Below are 16,053 nucleotides of genomic sequence, written 5' to 3' on the forward strand. Positions count from 1 at the left end.
GGAGTCCAGGGCTTCTCCTACCCACCCTGCCCAACCCCCTGCCCAGCTACCACGGTCCGGGGCTTCTTCTCCCCACCCCTGGCCAGTGCAGCTCCTGCCGGGGTTCAGGGCTTTTCCTCCCTCCCCGCCCAGCATGGCTCCTGCCAGGGTCCGGGGCTTCACCTTCCCCTAATGTGCCACTGCACCCACCCAGCACGTGCGCCTAGGAGCCCTGCAGCCTGCTGGGGCGATTTCAAAGGGCCTGGGGCTCCCAGCTGCTGCCACCACTACCAGGCACTGGCAGCTGCCGCAACTGGAGGCCCCGGACATCAGATGGTGAGTTCCTGTTTGTGGGTTGCTAAGCACAGACAGACACTCTCTGCAGCCCAGATTTAGGCACCTATCCATGAGAGGGGTGTGACTTAGGACATCCCTTCCCCCCTTGTCAGCATCTCCCATTGGCCAGTTTACATGGCTCCCCGCCTACTGAGGTGGCAGTTGTGAATTGCATTGTAAGGTGCCTGTGTAGCCCATGCATTGTCTAGGGAGTTTAGGCCCCTGACTCAGCTCTGAGGGTCACACTGTTGCTGTTCCTGTGATTTTCTCGCTGCCTAAAAATTACTGTGATGCTCAGCATTGCAGCACCCGAGTCCCTGCATGGATTGCCCCCTGTGCAACCAGTCACCTCTCCGCAGAGCACAGCTGGGGAATTCCTGATTGACATGGGTGTGCACAGGACAGAGGCAGAGCACAGGCTGGTTAGTGACACATCACACAGTGAAATCCAAACTCTCTTCCTAGAGGCTCAATATTCCTTGCAGCTGGGACATTAAAGTGGAACAAACAAGAAGAATTGTTTGTAATGTTTTATTTACAATAAGTTGCTGGAAAGTAGCAAAGTAAAAGGAGCAGAGAAGGAGCTTTAATAACCAGCAGCACAGCAAGGAGATCCCCAGCTACTGAGAACAGTTTTCTTAACTGCACTAAAATAGCACCAATGGCCAGGGATTAATATTGGGAATTAATGAATTACAGTCTCGCTTTCAGTAACATAATAAATTTATCCGTCCCGCTCACGTTCCCTTTCCTTTCGTACTGTCCTTTTCTATTCATCATTGTTCTAGCCCTCATTTTACATCCCTTTTTATTTCCCTGTCTCTCTCCTCCCTGTCACAGATCATCCCCCTCGACTGCTCTCTTCTTTCCCTGATCTTATCCCTTCCCCTCCTGCTGATCCCGGGCTGGGAGCCCCCAGTGAGATCAAAGGACACAGATCTGTTGGTGTCATCAGGCATCTTTATTAGGCCTGAATGAACCAAAGTTATTCTATGCTTGCCTAGAGGGCCCCCATGTTAAACTCTAAGGCCTGGTCCACACTAGGACGTTAATTCGAATTTAGCAGCGTTAATTCGAATTAACCGTGCACCTGTCCACACCAGGAAGCCATTTAATTCGACACAGAGGGCTCTTTAGTTCGACTTCTGTACTCCTCCCCGACGAGGGGAGTAGCACTAAATTCGACATGGCCATGTCGAATTAGGCTAGGTGTGGATGCAAATCGACCTTAGTAGCTCCGGGAGCTATCCCACACTGCACCACTCTGTTGACGCTCTGGACAGCAGTCCGAGCTTGGATGTTCTGATCAGGCACACAGGAAAAGCCCTGGGAAAATTTGAATTCCTTTTCGTGTCTGGCCAGTTTGAATCTCATTTCCTGGTTGGACATCGGGGCGAGCTCAGCAGCACCGGCAACGATGCAGAACTCTCCAGCAGAGGAGTTCATGCAATCTCTGAACAGAAAGAGGGCCCCAGCATAGACTGACCGGGAAGTCTTGGATCTGATCTGTGTGTGGGGCGAGGAGTCTGTGCTTTCGAAGCTGCGCTCCAAAAAAATGGAATGCAAAGACCTAGGAGAAGATCTCCAGAGCCATGAACTTATGGGCTGCTCCCGAGCCGAGGCGGACCAGCAGAGCCAGTGGAGGGAGACCCTCTCTCTGTACCAGCGCTCACACAGCGAACGGGAGGAGAGGTGGCGTGAGGAAGACAAGCAGGCGACTCAAACGCTGCTTGGACTAATGAGGGAGCAAACGGACACGCTCCGGCGCCTTGTGCATGTTCTGCAGGACCGCAGGCAGGAGGACAGAGCCCCTGCAGTGTATCTGCAACCGCCCTCCCCCGCCACAAAGTCCCATACCCCCCTCACCCAAAATAACCACCAGGGGCCGTGAAAACTGTCACTGCACCCCAGCAGAGTGCTCAAGTACCCAAAAGCTCTCATACCCTCAATTTTGAGAAGTCCTTCCCTTCCAGACTCACCCAAGCCCAAATCCCAGTTTCATCCCGTCTAGTTAATTATTAAAAATACTTTGCTGTTAATTACTGTTTCCGTCACGTTTTTTCACAGAAGACTGTGTTTGAAGGGGTGGGTGGGGAAGGGGGTTGGTAATTGCATAGGACAGTCACCTTTACCAGGATACAGACAAGGGGGCAGGATCTGCAGCAGGTCACACACACAGTGCAGTCAGTAGGCACCCTGGTCAGTATGGGAGGTGGTTTCCAGGTTCTGTGTGGGTGGGGGGGGCGTGACTTTGTAGCGGGGGAGGGGGGTTACAGATCTTATTCAGCGGTCCTTGTCCTGGACCGCTGAGTCACGCAGCAGAGGAATCTGTATCCGTCCTCCTCCGCCACAAGGTCACATAGCCCCCGCACACAGAATCCCAAAAAGGAGGGATGGCAGGCTCCGTTGAAACAAGCAGTCCGGCACTGCGGACCGCTCTAGGAGCAGGAGCCTGTCATTCCTCAAGTTCAGAGGCGGTTTTTACATCACCACACACCCTACTCAGCACAGTCTGCGTCCCAGTTTCAACCCTTTAACGCAAAGTCATTAATAAAGAAACCTTTGTTAAGTAACAATGGAACATGTATTTTATTTTTACACATGTGTTGGAAGTGGGGGAAGCGGGGTGGACAGGGTATGTAACTGCAGATGCTAGTCAACAGTAACTTGGTAAAGAAACAGGGGCAGGTTCAGCTTCTCTGTAAAGAAACTGAACAATCACAGGTCACGCTGCTCACTGGTACTTGAAGAGTTCCTTGTCACTGTCCAAGGCGCCTGTATAGTGCTTCACAAGCCAGGGCATTAGCAGGTAGGCTGGGTCCCCAAGGATCACTGTAGGCATCTGCACATCCCCAACAGTTATTTTGTGGTCCGAGAAGAAACTACCTTCCTGCAGGCATCTAAACAGACCACAGTTACTGAAAACACGCGCATCATGAACCTTGCCTGGCCACCCGATGTTGATGTTGGTAAAACGTCCCCTATGGTCCACCAGTGCTTGCAGCACCATTGAAAAGTAGCCCGATTTCTCAGCAGATGACTGTGGAAGAGGTGGACGATAAGGTGTGAGGAGGTGAAAACGGCCATAACTGCAGCGGGCTCCATGCTCGCAGGGCTGTGGCGTCACTGACCAGAAAAGTGCACGAACAGATTGCCCGCAGGCGCTTTCAGGGAGGGAGGGAGGGAGGGCGAGATTGACGGTTCAATGATGACAGTTACCCAAAACCACCCTCGACACATTTTTTCCCCCAGCAGGCATTGGGGGCTCTACCCAGCATTCCAATGGGCAGCGGGGACTGCGGGAACTGTGGGATAGCTTCCCACAGTGCACCGCTTCCAAAGTCGACGCTGGCCCCGTTAGTGTGGACTCACAAAGTCGAATTACTGTCCTTAGTGTGGATACACAAATTCGACTTCGTAAGGTCGATTCCACAAATTCGAATTAAGTTGAATCGAACTACTCCTGTAGTGTAGACATGCCATAATCGACCTTACAGGCCAGTAACTGAGAATGGAATGTGTAGCAGCTAGTTATCAGTGCAACACTGATACCAGGAGGCAATAGTGAGGCCTGCTTGCACCTGGCTAAGGGCGGGGGAGGGGGCAGGATAACAAATCAGAGGGAGTAAAACAAAATAACCGGTCAAGAAAAAGTCACTAACGAGATGATTTGTTTGTTGCCAAGAATGATTTAACCTGCTTAGTATAATTGCTAGCCGTATAATGTATCCGCTATATGGGAAATAGGAGGGGGGGTAGAGGGGAATGAGTAGTGGGGGTAATGAGAATGCTTAGCTGAAATCATGTATAAAGAGAGAAAGCTGCTTGTATGTGTGTGCTTGATTTGAGACACCTCCGTCTCCTTGCACAAGCTTTGAGATCTCAAATAAACTTTGTCTGCTTCTCCACCTTGGTGTGTTTATTGAAGCGAAGCACACCGGGCAACGAACCACTGTTGCTGTCCTCGAGCATTCTGTGCTGGCAACAGATCTATACAAAACGCTCCTGGCTGCTGCTGCTTCTCCCCAACAGCCCAAACCCTGATTGATTCATGCTGTGTCCCTGCCACCCCCCCCTCCGCCTGTCCCCTGCCCGGCTGTTAGTGCTGCCCCCTGCCCAGCCCCCACCTCTGCCCCTCAGGGCCCCTCCTGCAGCCCCAGGGGTCTTCCCCCTCCTGCCCCCATCCCTGAGGCTGCAGAGAGGGAGGGGGAGGTGCTTCCAGGGGCCATAGAGATGAGGAGCCAGAAGCTGGGTAGATGGGAGTCCTCCAAGGTCATAGAGACTGGGCTGTGTGTGGCTAGAGAGGCTGATTTCCGGTTCCTGCCTCTGCTGCGTGTCTCAGGGACACAGGCTGAGCTGGGATCCCAGCCCCACCCAGAACCAGGGTCGGATTCTCCCCCCAGGGACGGAGCCCGGCGGGAAAGTGAGGATTGGGGCCTCGTCCCCAGCATCGATAAATGTCACCTGCCCCCGGCCACAGTCCAGACAAACCCGGATCCTGCTGGGGGCCCGGCTCAGGGGCAGGAGGATTGAAGGGGAGGTGAGAGCCCGTAACTGACCCCCCCCACACGACCACTCCACAGCCCAGATCCCCCCGTCAGGGCTACGGCTGAAACCTCCCTTCCTCACCACAGACCATCTGGCCACCCCCACAGCCCAGCCTCCCTCACCCCCCACCTCCACCTCCCAGCAATGTCTCCCCGAGGTGAATCCCCCACAGCCCAGCACACACAGCGCAGTGTCAAATCTCTCGGGGTTGTTGGGCAGTTGCTGTCGTGTGTCTCCACATCTCACACTTTTCTGATCCTCAGACAGGACGAGTTGGGGATGAGCCGTGTCTGGATCCAGAGTCACATTCACTGGGGAGAGAGAATCAGAGAGTTAGGGGCAGAGCTCAGCCCTGGGGAGCTCCCTCCCCTAATGCAGCCTCCACTCCCAGGCCAGGGAACAGAGAGGAAGGTGCAGCAATGGGGAACAGCCACTTAAAACCAGAGAGTAGGAGGTGGCACTGGGTGTGGTAGCACCATCTCCATCCTAAAGAGAAAGGAGGAGCTGCCAGTCTCACAGGAAGAGCATCTCCCCAATCCAGGAAGCAGGGAGCAGCTCCAATGGGAGACCATGCTGAAAAGTGTCCTGGTCATCCCACCTTTAAAAGTGTGTGTGTGTTGTGGAGGAGACATGGGTCCTTGGATCTCCTTACCATTTAAAGTGTTATTTTTAGGGCTGTGTGTGTCATGGTCGCTGTCAGTTTGGTTGGTAACTTTAGCTACAATCTCATGAAGACATTTTCTCTGGAATTTTCTCATAATTTAAAGGCAATCTTCACCCACAAACTCACCCTGTCTGTGTGGTCCAAACAATTCTCCCCTTTTTCTCTCCAGTTGAGATGGCAGAGTGTCTTGGGGGAGAAAGGAGAAGAGAGGTGAGAATTTCATATTCATAAGAGCATCCCCACTCTGAAACGGTTTTATAATTATGACAGAGAAACAGACAGAGAGGCCCAGAGACACACTCAGGTATTTAATATAAAAAGGTCTAAAATCTATTTCACCTCTCAATCAGGCATCTCTCAGCAATGGAGCCAGCAGCCTTACAGCCTCACAGCTATCCCAGGACACACAATCTGTAAGAGATTTACTTTTCCCTCCTCATCCCCTCCCTCCCTTCAGAATCCAGTTGGTTTGTCTCATTCACTTGCTGCCTTTTGTCGTAACCTAGACCCAGATCATACAAAGACTTTGGCATAAAAGTAACTTTACCCACTTGGGTCCCTTTGACACTAACGGGATGTTCAGAGTTTGTGAAATCCTGGCTCTAATTGTGAGCTGTTGGGTCTGTTTACTCAGCGCCTCTACAGAGAGCAGCACGACGGGACCTTGTCCTCCATAGGCAGAAATGGAAATAATAGTAAAATTATTTTATCAAGGTGGAAATTGAGGTGGGGGAGGGTTGGCTCAAAGGGTCCGATTCCCCCCTGTACCGGGAAAAGGAGAGAGGGGAGGGGCCTTTTGTGACTCTGCTGTTCAGTGGCTGCAGGGGCCGGTGAAGACCTTGGCACAGGCTGAGGAAGTTCTGAAGCCAGCCAGAGCTACATCCCTATGACAATGGCCCCCGTGTGTTTTAGCCACTGTGCAGAGTGTGAGAGGCCCAGCTTTACATGGCCCACCTCCCTCTGTCCCTCGTCCACCCCCTCCGTCTTCCACCCACCCTCACCACCCCCACCCCATTCCCAGCCCTCTCAGGAACCCGCCTTGTCCCTGTAGCTGCTATGGAGGAGGCACCAGAGGCTCCTGTGCTGAAGGAATCCCTGACCATAGGGGAGGGGCTTTCTCCTTCCCTCCAGCCCATTTGGCAGAAACTAGCTGCAAATGGGACCAGAGCTCAGAGATGTGCTGGATCCACCTTTGAGAAATGTGCCCCATGGCTGGTGATGGGGCAGTAGACAGGGAGGGCTCTGAGCAATAGAGAGTTCTTTGCCACGTGTCTGGCTGTTGGGTCTTGCCAAAATGCTCGGTATCCAACTGACCATCATATCTGGGGTGGGGAAGGAATTTTCCCCCAAGTCAGATTGACAGAGAGCCGGGGGATTTTTTTCTTTCCTTCCTCTGCAGCCTGGGGCACGAGTCAGTTGCAGATTTAAACTAGAGTCAATGGTGGATTCTCTGTAACTTGTGTAGTGGGGCAGTTATCACCCTCCTGGGATAAAAGGAGGTAAAAGGTGAAAAGCAGCTGAGGTCGGCTGACTGGGGAGGCAGCCACAGCTGGGGCCACACCCAATTAGGCCACAACTGGCCCTGATCAAAGGGCTGGGAGCTAGGCAGGCAAGAGTCTCACTGCAGGGCTGCCTGGGAGCAGAGCACAAGGTACCTTACACAGAGCAGGGCTGGGGTGGGGCAGGCAGAGCTGGGACAAGGCTGAGGCCTTGTTAAGGGCCCGGGATGGTACTAGGGTTAGAAAGGCAGTAGGTCCAACCTCTTTGCTAATGATGAGTGGACATTGTGGACTGCAGGCTGCCCCAGAGAAAGGGGGCTAGATGACTGGCAGTAACCACTGAGGCAAGGTGGGTATAGAGGGTTGGGATGCCCCTGGGAGAGGAGACCCAGAGTGTGGGGGGTACTGCTGTGGGCAGAACCCCAAGCTAAGGGGCACTGGGGTCCAGGAGGGACATGGAGGGGCCTGAGGCAGGAGAGACACTGGCCAGCAGTGGGCGCTCTGGAGCAGGAAAGCTAATTCCCTGACTGACCAGCAGGAAGCGCCGCACTGCTGAGTGCTCAACCAGTTACACTTGAAGTTTTAAAATCATGATTTAAGGACGTCACTAACTTGCCCAGAGGTTAGGGGTCAATTGCAGGAGTGGGTGGGTGAGGTTCTGTGGCCTGCAGTGTGCAGTTGGTCAGACTGGATGATCATGATGGTCCCTTCTGGCCTTAAAGTCTTTGAGTCATTTCTTAATTTAACAGCATCATCTAAGTGTGAACCAATTGATCAGCACCATTCTCTTCTCAGAGGCTTATCCCAATTTCCATTCCTAAATCCCTTCTAAGTACCTTTGAACTTCCCCAGAATCTCCATTAGCACAGTCGTTTTCTTGGAGAAACCACTGACTCGCTCTTCCAGTTCAGGAGAAATCTCCTCTGGCTGCTGGAACTTCCCTTCTCACACCTGGAGGAAACAATTTCACTTGATTATATTTTACTGTGTGACTCATTATAAGTTCTGGCTAGTGAGTCGCTGCTCTAATGGCCCTGGAGTTAGAATTCCTCAACTTCTCCCAGCCTCAGAGCAGGTTCCTCACAGGCCATGGCCACAACACAACCCAGGCCCAAGCAACCTTCTCTTCAAAGGTCATTAATATTCTTCAACTCTGGTCTGGAGAGACCAGCTCTGGGGACAAAGGGGAATTGAGTCTCCATGGCCAATTCTCCTTGGCCTCCATGTTCTGAGGGACAGAAGGTTCCCAGGTGAAGTGCTGTAGAAATCTGCCTCTAGGAACTAGACTGAGACACCAACTACCCCTTCCCCAACTCATTCCACACAGGTCTCCAAACAGCCCTCAGATCGGGAAAGGCTCTTGAAAACTACTGCCCTGGGCTGAATAGTAACCAGGACCCAGCAGTGACAGGCCCATATTCCATCCCCACAATCCTGAGGCAGCCAGTCCCCCAGGGATGTGACATCTCTACAAAATACTTGAGGTCCATCCTTCCCACTGACTGGAGAATTCCAGAGTCTTCTGTACAAGAGTGAGCACCCCAGGATGGAGCTGATCAGAGAGATTTGTATCCAACATGTGATCTCCCCACACATTTTGCTGTAGAGCCCCGGGGAGATGCGGTGCTACCCTCATCATCAAGCTCTTTCCCAGCATTGTGGAGTGCGAGGGAGCCACATACCTGCTCAAGGTGGTTCTGACGTCCTAGAGGAGAGAGAGACAAAAGAATTTCAGTCTTCTCTGACACACACACACAGGGGATTCCAGGGAAGTGATTTAGGAAGTATGGGGGAAGGGACCCTGCCCTGGCCCCAGGGCCATTGATTCCCTGAGCTAATGGGGCTTTTCCATCTTTCATATCTCTGTGACTCTGCTAAGAATAATACTCACTCAGATGTCAGCAATGCACATGCTGAGTGACACTGAGATCTCCGACTGCTGGACTCCAGTGCTTATGATTCAGCAGCCCGCTCCTCCCTCTGTGGGGGTCTGGCATGTTTCTAATGATGAGTGCCGGTTTCCAATTGTCCCTGGGGGTGCTCAACCCCATGCCCCACCTCCACTCCAAACCTTTCCCCAATGCCACACCCCAACCCAACTCTTCCCACTCCCACTCAACCTCCACCCTGTCTCTTCCTCGTCTCCTCTTGTGAGCTGCCATAAATATAAAGGAAAGAGTCACATAAAATACCTCCTTGCAGCTGTACTGAATCGCTTTACCTCTAAGGGGTTAAGAAGCTCAGATAACCTGGTTGGCTCCTGACCAGAAGGACTGATAAGGAAAGAAGTTACTTTCAAATCTGGTGGGTTGGTGGAGGTTTTGTTTGGGCTCTGTTTGTTTGTTCCCTCTCCTGATGGCGAGATAGACCAAGCAGGGACAACAGCTCCTGAAAACCTACCTGAAATGATCCATCTAAGATTACAACAATTCTAACCAAGGCAAGGAAATGCATTAGCTTATTTTTTTTGTTTTAGCTTGTGAATTTTCCCTATGCTAAGAGGTAGTTTTATTCCTGTTTTTGTAACTGTGAAGCTGAGTCCAGAGGGGAGTCCTCTATGTTTTAAATCTTTTTATTACCCTGTAAAGTTACCTTCCATCCTGATTTTGCAGGTGTGATTCTTGTACTTCTTTCTTTATAATAAAGTTATTCTTTAAAGAACCCCATTGATTTTAGTGTCCTAAAGATAAGGGTCTGGTCTGTACTTACATTAAAGGCAATTGGTTGGTATATTATTCCCAAGTCTCCCCAGGAAAGGGTGTGAACGGGCTTGGGGGGATATTTTGGGGGAATAGGGATTCCAAGTGTCCCATCTCTGAATTTTTGTTTAAATCACTTGGTGGTGGCAGCAAGGACAAGGAAAGGAATTTGTGCCTTGGGGAAGTTTTTAACCTAAGATGATGGAATATAAGATTAGGGGGTCTTTCATGTGGGTACCCACCTCTGTCCCCGAGAGTTCAAAGCGGGGAGGGAATCCTAACATGAGCACACTCCTCCGCTCCTCCCACTCCCTCCCAGCATCTCCTGCACACAGTGAACAGCTGATTGCAGCAGGCAGATGGTGCTCGAAGGAGGAGGAGGAGTTAATCGGCAGGGCTGACGGTGGGTAGCACTGAGGGGGAGAGCTGGCTGTCCTGGAGCACCCACCTATCTTTCTCATTCAGTCTCACCTGTAGGAATTCACTCGCTGGCTTCTGACACTTCCCCTCCATCTCATTGAGCAGCTCACTGAGATGGGAAATCTGCTTGGAGAGTTTACTGACATTTTCATTCTGGATCCTCACAATCTCCTCATCCAGCTTCTCCAGCTGGACCAGCAGGAGTCGCTCTTGTTCCTCCAGGAACTGCTGCAATTGCTGAAATTCAGACACAATCTTCTGCCTCTCGGTTTGTGTTTGTTTCTGTATGAAATAGGGCAAGGGCTGGTCAGGGACATATGGACGGAGCCCGGGGTCCTTTCATGGAGAGCTGAGTGTGCAGGAGGGTGATTTTCTTTGAAAATCCTAAGATTGACTCTACCCTGTGTGTACTAGGCAGGGGATTCTCTCACACCTTCCCTTTTGGCCCCTGTATCCCTGTGAAAGGGATGTTTCTCTGTCAGTCATGGTCACCATCTTCTGTTATTTATGGTCTGTGGAAATTCAGACCCAGAGCAGCAGGAGGCAGGACTCAGCACTACACTAACAGAGACGTCAGGGGAGTTAAAAGAAACAAATGTTTTAAAAATGCACAAAATGTCTAGACACAGTGGACAAGCACTTCACGGGGACATTTGTGTGAATTCAGGCAAGCCACAAGGGCTACTCATCAACTGAAATGGAAGCTTAGGGCTTGTCTACACATGAATCAAACCCAGCAATCCGTGATCATGGAGAAACACACACAAGCCCATGTTCACGTAGGGCACACAGGAGTCTGCCTCCAAACAGACCTCCCACTGCCAGTCCCACAGCTGGTTCATAACAACAGGCACCTACCAGATATTCCCGGCAATTCCTCTCTCCCGTCGCTTTCAATCCCAGCAGCTTTTCTCTCTCTTCCCTCAGAGTTTTCAAATGGGCCTGGATTCTTTCCTGAAGAAACAGAAATGATTTGGGAAGTTTCATCTGGATAGTTGAGAGGTGCTTGGAAGTGGGTGTTTTTCCACCCGAAACCCCAAGATGACTATGGTTCTAATCACTTTGCGACATCAGGACCACCAAGGTGATGAAACCTCATTAATGGAAACTAGGAGCGTGTCACATTCAGACTCGTTACCAATTCTGGTTCAGTGTTTTTATTAATTAGCAAGAGATCTCAATTATACCCAAGCTTTACTGGTATTTGTGAATTGATTAATGGTACAGAGCATAACAGGGCACTGGAGTCACATGGGGGTGAATCAAGAAACCTGTTTGTTGAAGGTTTAACAAACAAAGTGATACAAATCTCAGAAGCCACCAGGGGTTAAATATGGGCTGGGATTTCAGCCCTGAAGCCCTGGGGCTGCACTGGTTGGACAGAGCTGGTCTAAGCACCAGGGCAAAACTCGTGAGATGTCGGGAGGCCGTTCGTCTGGTTGGAAGCTGCGCAGTCCAGTTTTGTGGAGCACTGTCCCTGTCCGGCAGGGACTCAGCACTGGACTTGGCTTTCTCTGGTGCAAAAGGGAGAGGAGGAGACTGAGGATGCAGGAGGACACCCGTGAGGGTGGGGGCACGGCTGGGGTGGCACCTTCATGCAGAATGATGCAGGTGGGTGGCACACTGGAAAAAACGGTGGTGGGGTCCACACAGGGTGACTGATACTGGTGAGGACGGGCCCATGCAGGCAGGTGTGAGGGTGTCCCGTGTTCTGGGGATGCCTCAGTGACCTCCCTAATTAGACATGATGCAGATTTGTATAAAGGACGGGTTGGGGGTTGCCCCAGTGCTGTCCTAATCCCTCTCCATGGCAATGCCCCCTGGGTAGGTACCCCATGGTCCCATTCCCTGGTAAAGATCCCGGAAGCAGTGCATTCTGGGAGATTTCAAAAGGCTGCCTGGTGGGACTAATGGAACCACTCTGACTGGTCCTTGCCCACGTACACAACAGAACCGGTCAGCTCCAGCCTGGGGTTAGTTTTGCTACAATCCAGTGTAATCCCAGTGGTACTTGGCATGGACCTGAGCTGTCTGGAGCCCTTTGTGTGCGGACTGATGGTGCCGGGGTCCCTCACAGCATTTAGCCCAGTGATCTCCTCTAGAGTTTAACCCTCATGGAGCAACACAGGAGTTCAGAATCCCAGTGAGAAACCTCCTCTCCCTGGTGCGCCTGGGACCTTTATCAAGGTGTCTCTGCCTCCTAACAGACACAATTCATCACTGGGTGGGGCTGATGCTAAGATGGCAGCATGGCAAAGTGGTTCAGGTCTTGGACTGGGTCTGGGGATATCTGGGTTCTATGCTAAGCTCTGTCACTGACATGCTCAGTGACTATGTGCAACTTGCTGCCACGCTTTGTGCCTCAGTTTCCCTTCCCACCTTTTGTCTAGCTAGACCAGTGGTCACCTACCAGTCGATTGCAATCCGCTAGTTGATCCTGGAGATTCTCCCAGTCGATCGCAATCTCTGGCAGCCGTGCGGCACTCCCAGAAGGGGCCAGCTTGCCTCCGCAGCCTGGGGTGAGGGCAGGGTTCTCTTCACAGGGCTCCTGCCTGCAAGCACCGCCCCCACAGCTCCTATTGGCTGGAAACGGGGAACTGTGGCCAATGGGAGCTGCGGGAGTGGTTCCTGCAGAGAGGGGCAGCGTGCGTAGCCACATGCTCCCCTCCAGGGGCCACAGGGGCACATTGGCCCCTTCCAGGAGTGGCGCAGTGTTGGGACAGGCAGGGAGCCTGCTGCGTTAGCCCCGCTGCACTACTGACCGGGAGCCGCCTGCGGTAAGTCAGTGCTGCCCAGCTCGAACCAGCTTCCCAGACCCCCTCCTGCCTCCCAACCCCCTACTCCAGCCCTGACCCTCCTCCCAGAGCCAGCACACTGTGCCCTCACCTGCACCCCAACCCCCTGCCTGAGCCTGGAGCCCTCTCCTGCACCCCAACCCCCTGCCCCAGGCTCAGCCCAGAGCCCCCTCCCCGACTGCAACCCCCTCGGCCCCAGCCCAGAGCCCGCACCCCCTCCTGAATCCCAACCTCCTGCGACAGACCGGTGAACGTGAGTCAGGGTGGGGGAGAGCAAGCAATGGAGAGAGCGGGGGTATGGAGTGAGCGGTGCTTCGGGGGTAGTGGTGTAGATCCTGCTTTCAAGATTTGATAGTTTGCCTCTGTTGCCGCACTGCCAGATCATTAATTTTGTTACAGCATCTCCCCACACAATGAAAACTTTACAGAGCTGAATGATGAGTAACATATATGCCAGGTAACTCTCAGTGAAATTAGCCTGTAATTAAAACCCCAAAGTTAACCCATTAAATCTAACAGCAATTCCCAACCTTGTACTCCTGGGCAGCCTCCTGGATGGGGACCACCATGTGAGCGCGGTGAGCCCGGGACTCTCTGCAGATCACACAGATGGGGTTTGATCTTCCTCACAGAACAGTTTCAGAGCCTCCTGGTGTTCCCCACACCCCATCCCCTTCTGCTCCTTTGCTGCTTGTAAACTCAACCGCTTGGCGATTTCTACGACATTTGCCAGCTGCCTGTTGGGCCTGAGGTTTCCCTGTTGCATAGTTTCTCTGCACTGAGGGCAGGAGGCGGCTGTATCGGATCCCTCCCAGCACTGGCTGATGCAGGCTCGGCAGAGATTGTGCCCACACTCCAGAGTGACAGGTTCTGTGAAATACTCCAGACAGACGGGACATGTCGCTTCCTCCTGGAGCCTTTCCACGGGGTTCTCTGCAGCCATGGCTCCTCTGGGCAGTGGATCAGGTTAGTTTCAATTTCCTGAATTCACACTCTGCCCCGCCTGCAGCAGCAAGGGGTGTTTCCTTGTCTGAAAATGACTCAGGCTGTTTGCAGAGCAGGAAGGACCGAACCAATTTCACCCCTGGAGGCTTTACTGAAAAAGGTATCACTAGGGCTTTGGTTCTGCAATCAGCCCTGTGCGGGTGTGGAAGGTCATTGAGCCATCCTCTGTGAGGATGAGCCTGCAGGAGCAGGAGCTGTGTGTCAGGAGTGATAGTCAGGCTGGGCAGAATTTTGTTATAATATATAATTTTGACAGATGATGTTTATTTTAAGCAATTTTTTTATTTATTGATTTAAACTTTCACAGCTGCACAACAATCTGGGTTTTAAGCATTTCATTCCAATTAAAATTTTAACAGTTGTGGGAAATTAGGGGGGGATCAGACAATACTTTGGTCAGACCAGAACTATTTAATGACACTGGACACTGAGATTCAAAAAATTGAAGCTTTAGAACTGTTAAAATTGTCTGTGAGCAGGTAAATCTCCTCCCTCCCCCAGCAGCTCCCCCAGGGCAGTAACCCAGTGCCTCCCCCCCACCACAGGACCAAGGCTGAAAGTCCATCTGATGGCAGCTCAGGGGGCTGTGGAATGTGCTGGGATCTCAGCCTGGGCCTTAGTGGGGCAGGTGCCCCTGTAACGCAACCACTCCCAGCAAGGCCCTGCCCCCATTTTCTCCCTGTTTGTCAGTCTAGGCAGAGAGACCAGGGACTGCAGGGAGACCAAGCTCCTGTCTCCCAGGTGAGGGCTGGGGCCCAATGGCCGAGGGCAGCGGGTGTGCGGGGAGCTCGCACTAGGGGCTGCAGGGTACCTGGTGTGGGATAAACAGAGACCTCTCAGGCCACTTGCCCATTGCGGCTGCAGGAGGGGATGTGGGGACAGACTGAGGAGGCCTGGGGCAGTCTGGGAAGCCGCCATCAGGGACAAGGATGGAGAATTCAGCTGTGGTGGGGAAGCCGTGCTGTGCAGAGATGCTGCTGCGGATGCAGCTAGTTACCTGGGTCCAGCATTGCAGCAGTTTAACAACGTGGTTAATAGACACTGCAGCTCAGCGGAGGGAAGTGCTGATCTATCGCTGGTCTCCACGGGGCTTGAGATTTGCAGGCATCGTTCAAACACCTTTCCCCTGCGGCTGTCTCAGGTACCTGGGTCTTCACTCAGCATTGCAGAGCAGAGCAGATTCAGTGCTTTGGTACAGGGTTACAGGAAGGAAAAAGACTGGAATGGTGCATATTGTACCTGTCATTTCTCTCCCCGGCCCTGGGATGTACCGTGTGCAGCTGGTTACTTAGAGACATTCAGTCAGACAGCTGGGGTGGCATTTTTGTGCTTTGCCCTTTCTCAGTAAATTGAGACTTTTCAGGATCAGGACACTGACTCATTCGCTTTCTGGGTCTACTTGCTCAGTGTCTGCTCAGAGCTCAGAACCGTGAGGCCTTCGTCCTCCATAGACTGTAATGTGAAGAGACACACAGGCATTTTATAGATGGGGAAACTGAGGCAGAGAGAGGGGTGGTTCAGTAGGCCCCTATTCAGTGGCTGCAAGGGCCAGTGCAGACCTTAGCAGCAGCCAGGCAAGTCCTGAGCTCCAACCAGAGCCACATCGCTGCTGTAATGGTCCTAAGGGGCTTTGCCAAGGTGCAGAATATAAGAGATGCAGCTTCATCCTGGCCACACCCTCTAGTCCTTTCCACCCTCCTCCTCCAGCCTGTCCATGCCTCAACCCCACTCCCTCCCGCCTCCCAGGGCGCTCCCTGTGCCTGCAGCTGCTGGGGAGGAGGCACAACAGCCGTTCTGGCCCGCACAGGAGCCAGAGCACACTGAGGAGCTGGATCCAAATGTCAAGAATCTCTTTGATTTAGGGTCCTAATTTGGGTACTGACCTAAGTGCTGAGGGGCTGGTTCTCTAAGGGGCTGGGCACCCACAGAGCCCACTGACTCCAGGTCCTGCTGTGGATGCAGCTGGAACACGTGCCCTGGAGTCCTGTATTTTGAAGAGGTATTTCAAGACATACAGAATTAGGCCATTGTTTAAAATTTAGGCCTTACCGATTTGCCTATTGTGATGTTATTGAAATGAACTGTGACCGTATAGATCATTGTTGCAA

At 52.4% G+C, this 16,053-nt stretch overlaps 1 protein-coding gene and 1 long non-coding RNA gene across 2 annotated transcripts; both read right to left on the reverse strand.

Annotated features, from left to right (window-relative positions):
• Positions 1–3,772: 3,772 nt before the first annotated feature.
• On the reverse strand, positions 3,773–7,964 carry LOC120383500 (butyrophilin subfamily 1 member A1-like). The gene is made up of 4 exons (XM_039501668.1): positions 7,863–7,964; positions 5,654–5,713; positions 4,993–5,174; positions 3,773–3,820 (listed from the first exon to the last, which is right to left on the reverse strand). The coding sequence occupies exons 1-4, from the start codon at positions 7,885–7,887 to the stop codon at positions 3,773–3,775; spliced, it is 315 nt and encodes a 104-aa protein (XP_039357602.1). The 5' UTR covers positions 7,888–7,964.
• Positions 7,965–10,385: 2,421 nt separating this feature from the next.
• LOC120384006 lies at positions 10,386–13,554 on the reverse strand. The gene is made up of 3 exons (XR_005588593.1): positions 13,471–13,554; positions 11,004–11,099; positions 10,386–10,427 (listed from the first exon to the last, which is right to left on the reverse strand). It is a non-coding gene; the product is annotated as an uncharacterized LOC120384006 (long non-coding RNA).
• Between the last annotated feature and the right edge of the window lie 2,499 nt (positions 13,555–16,053).

The sequence above is a fragment of the Mauremys reevesii genome, linkage group 15, assembly GCF_016161935.1.
Source record: "Mauremys reevesii isolate NIE-2019 linkage group 15, ASM1616193v1, whole genome shotgun sequence".
Classification (NCBI taxonomy): domain Eukaryota; kingdom Metazoa; phylum Chordata; order Testudines; family Geoemydidae; genus Mauremys; species Mauremys reevesii.

Excerpts from the sequence above, each read along its gene's own strand:
- LOC120383500 (XM_039501668.1), bottom strand. The coding sequence starts at position 7,887 with ATGGAGATTCTGGGGAAGTTCAAAG. Across the intron at positions 5,714-7,862 it reads GATTCTGGGGAAGTTCAAAG|ACACTCTGCCATCTCAACTG; the intron begins GTACTTAGAAGG and ends TTCTCCCCCAAG. Across the intron at positions 3,821-4,992 it reads GACATTGCTGGGAGGTGGAG|TTACTGGCCTGTAAGGTCGA; the intron begins GTGGGGGGTGAG and ends TTCCATTCTCAG.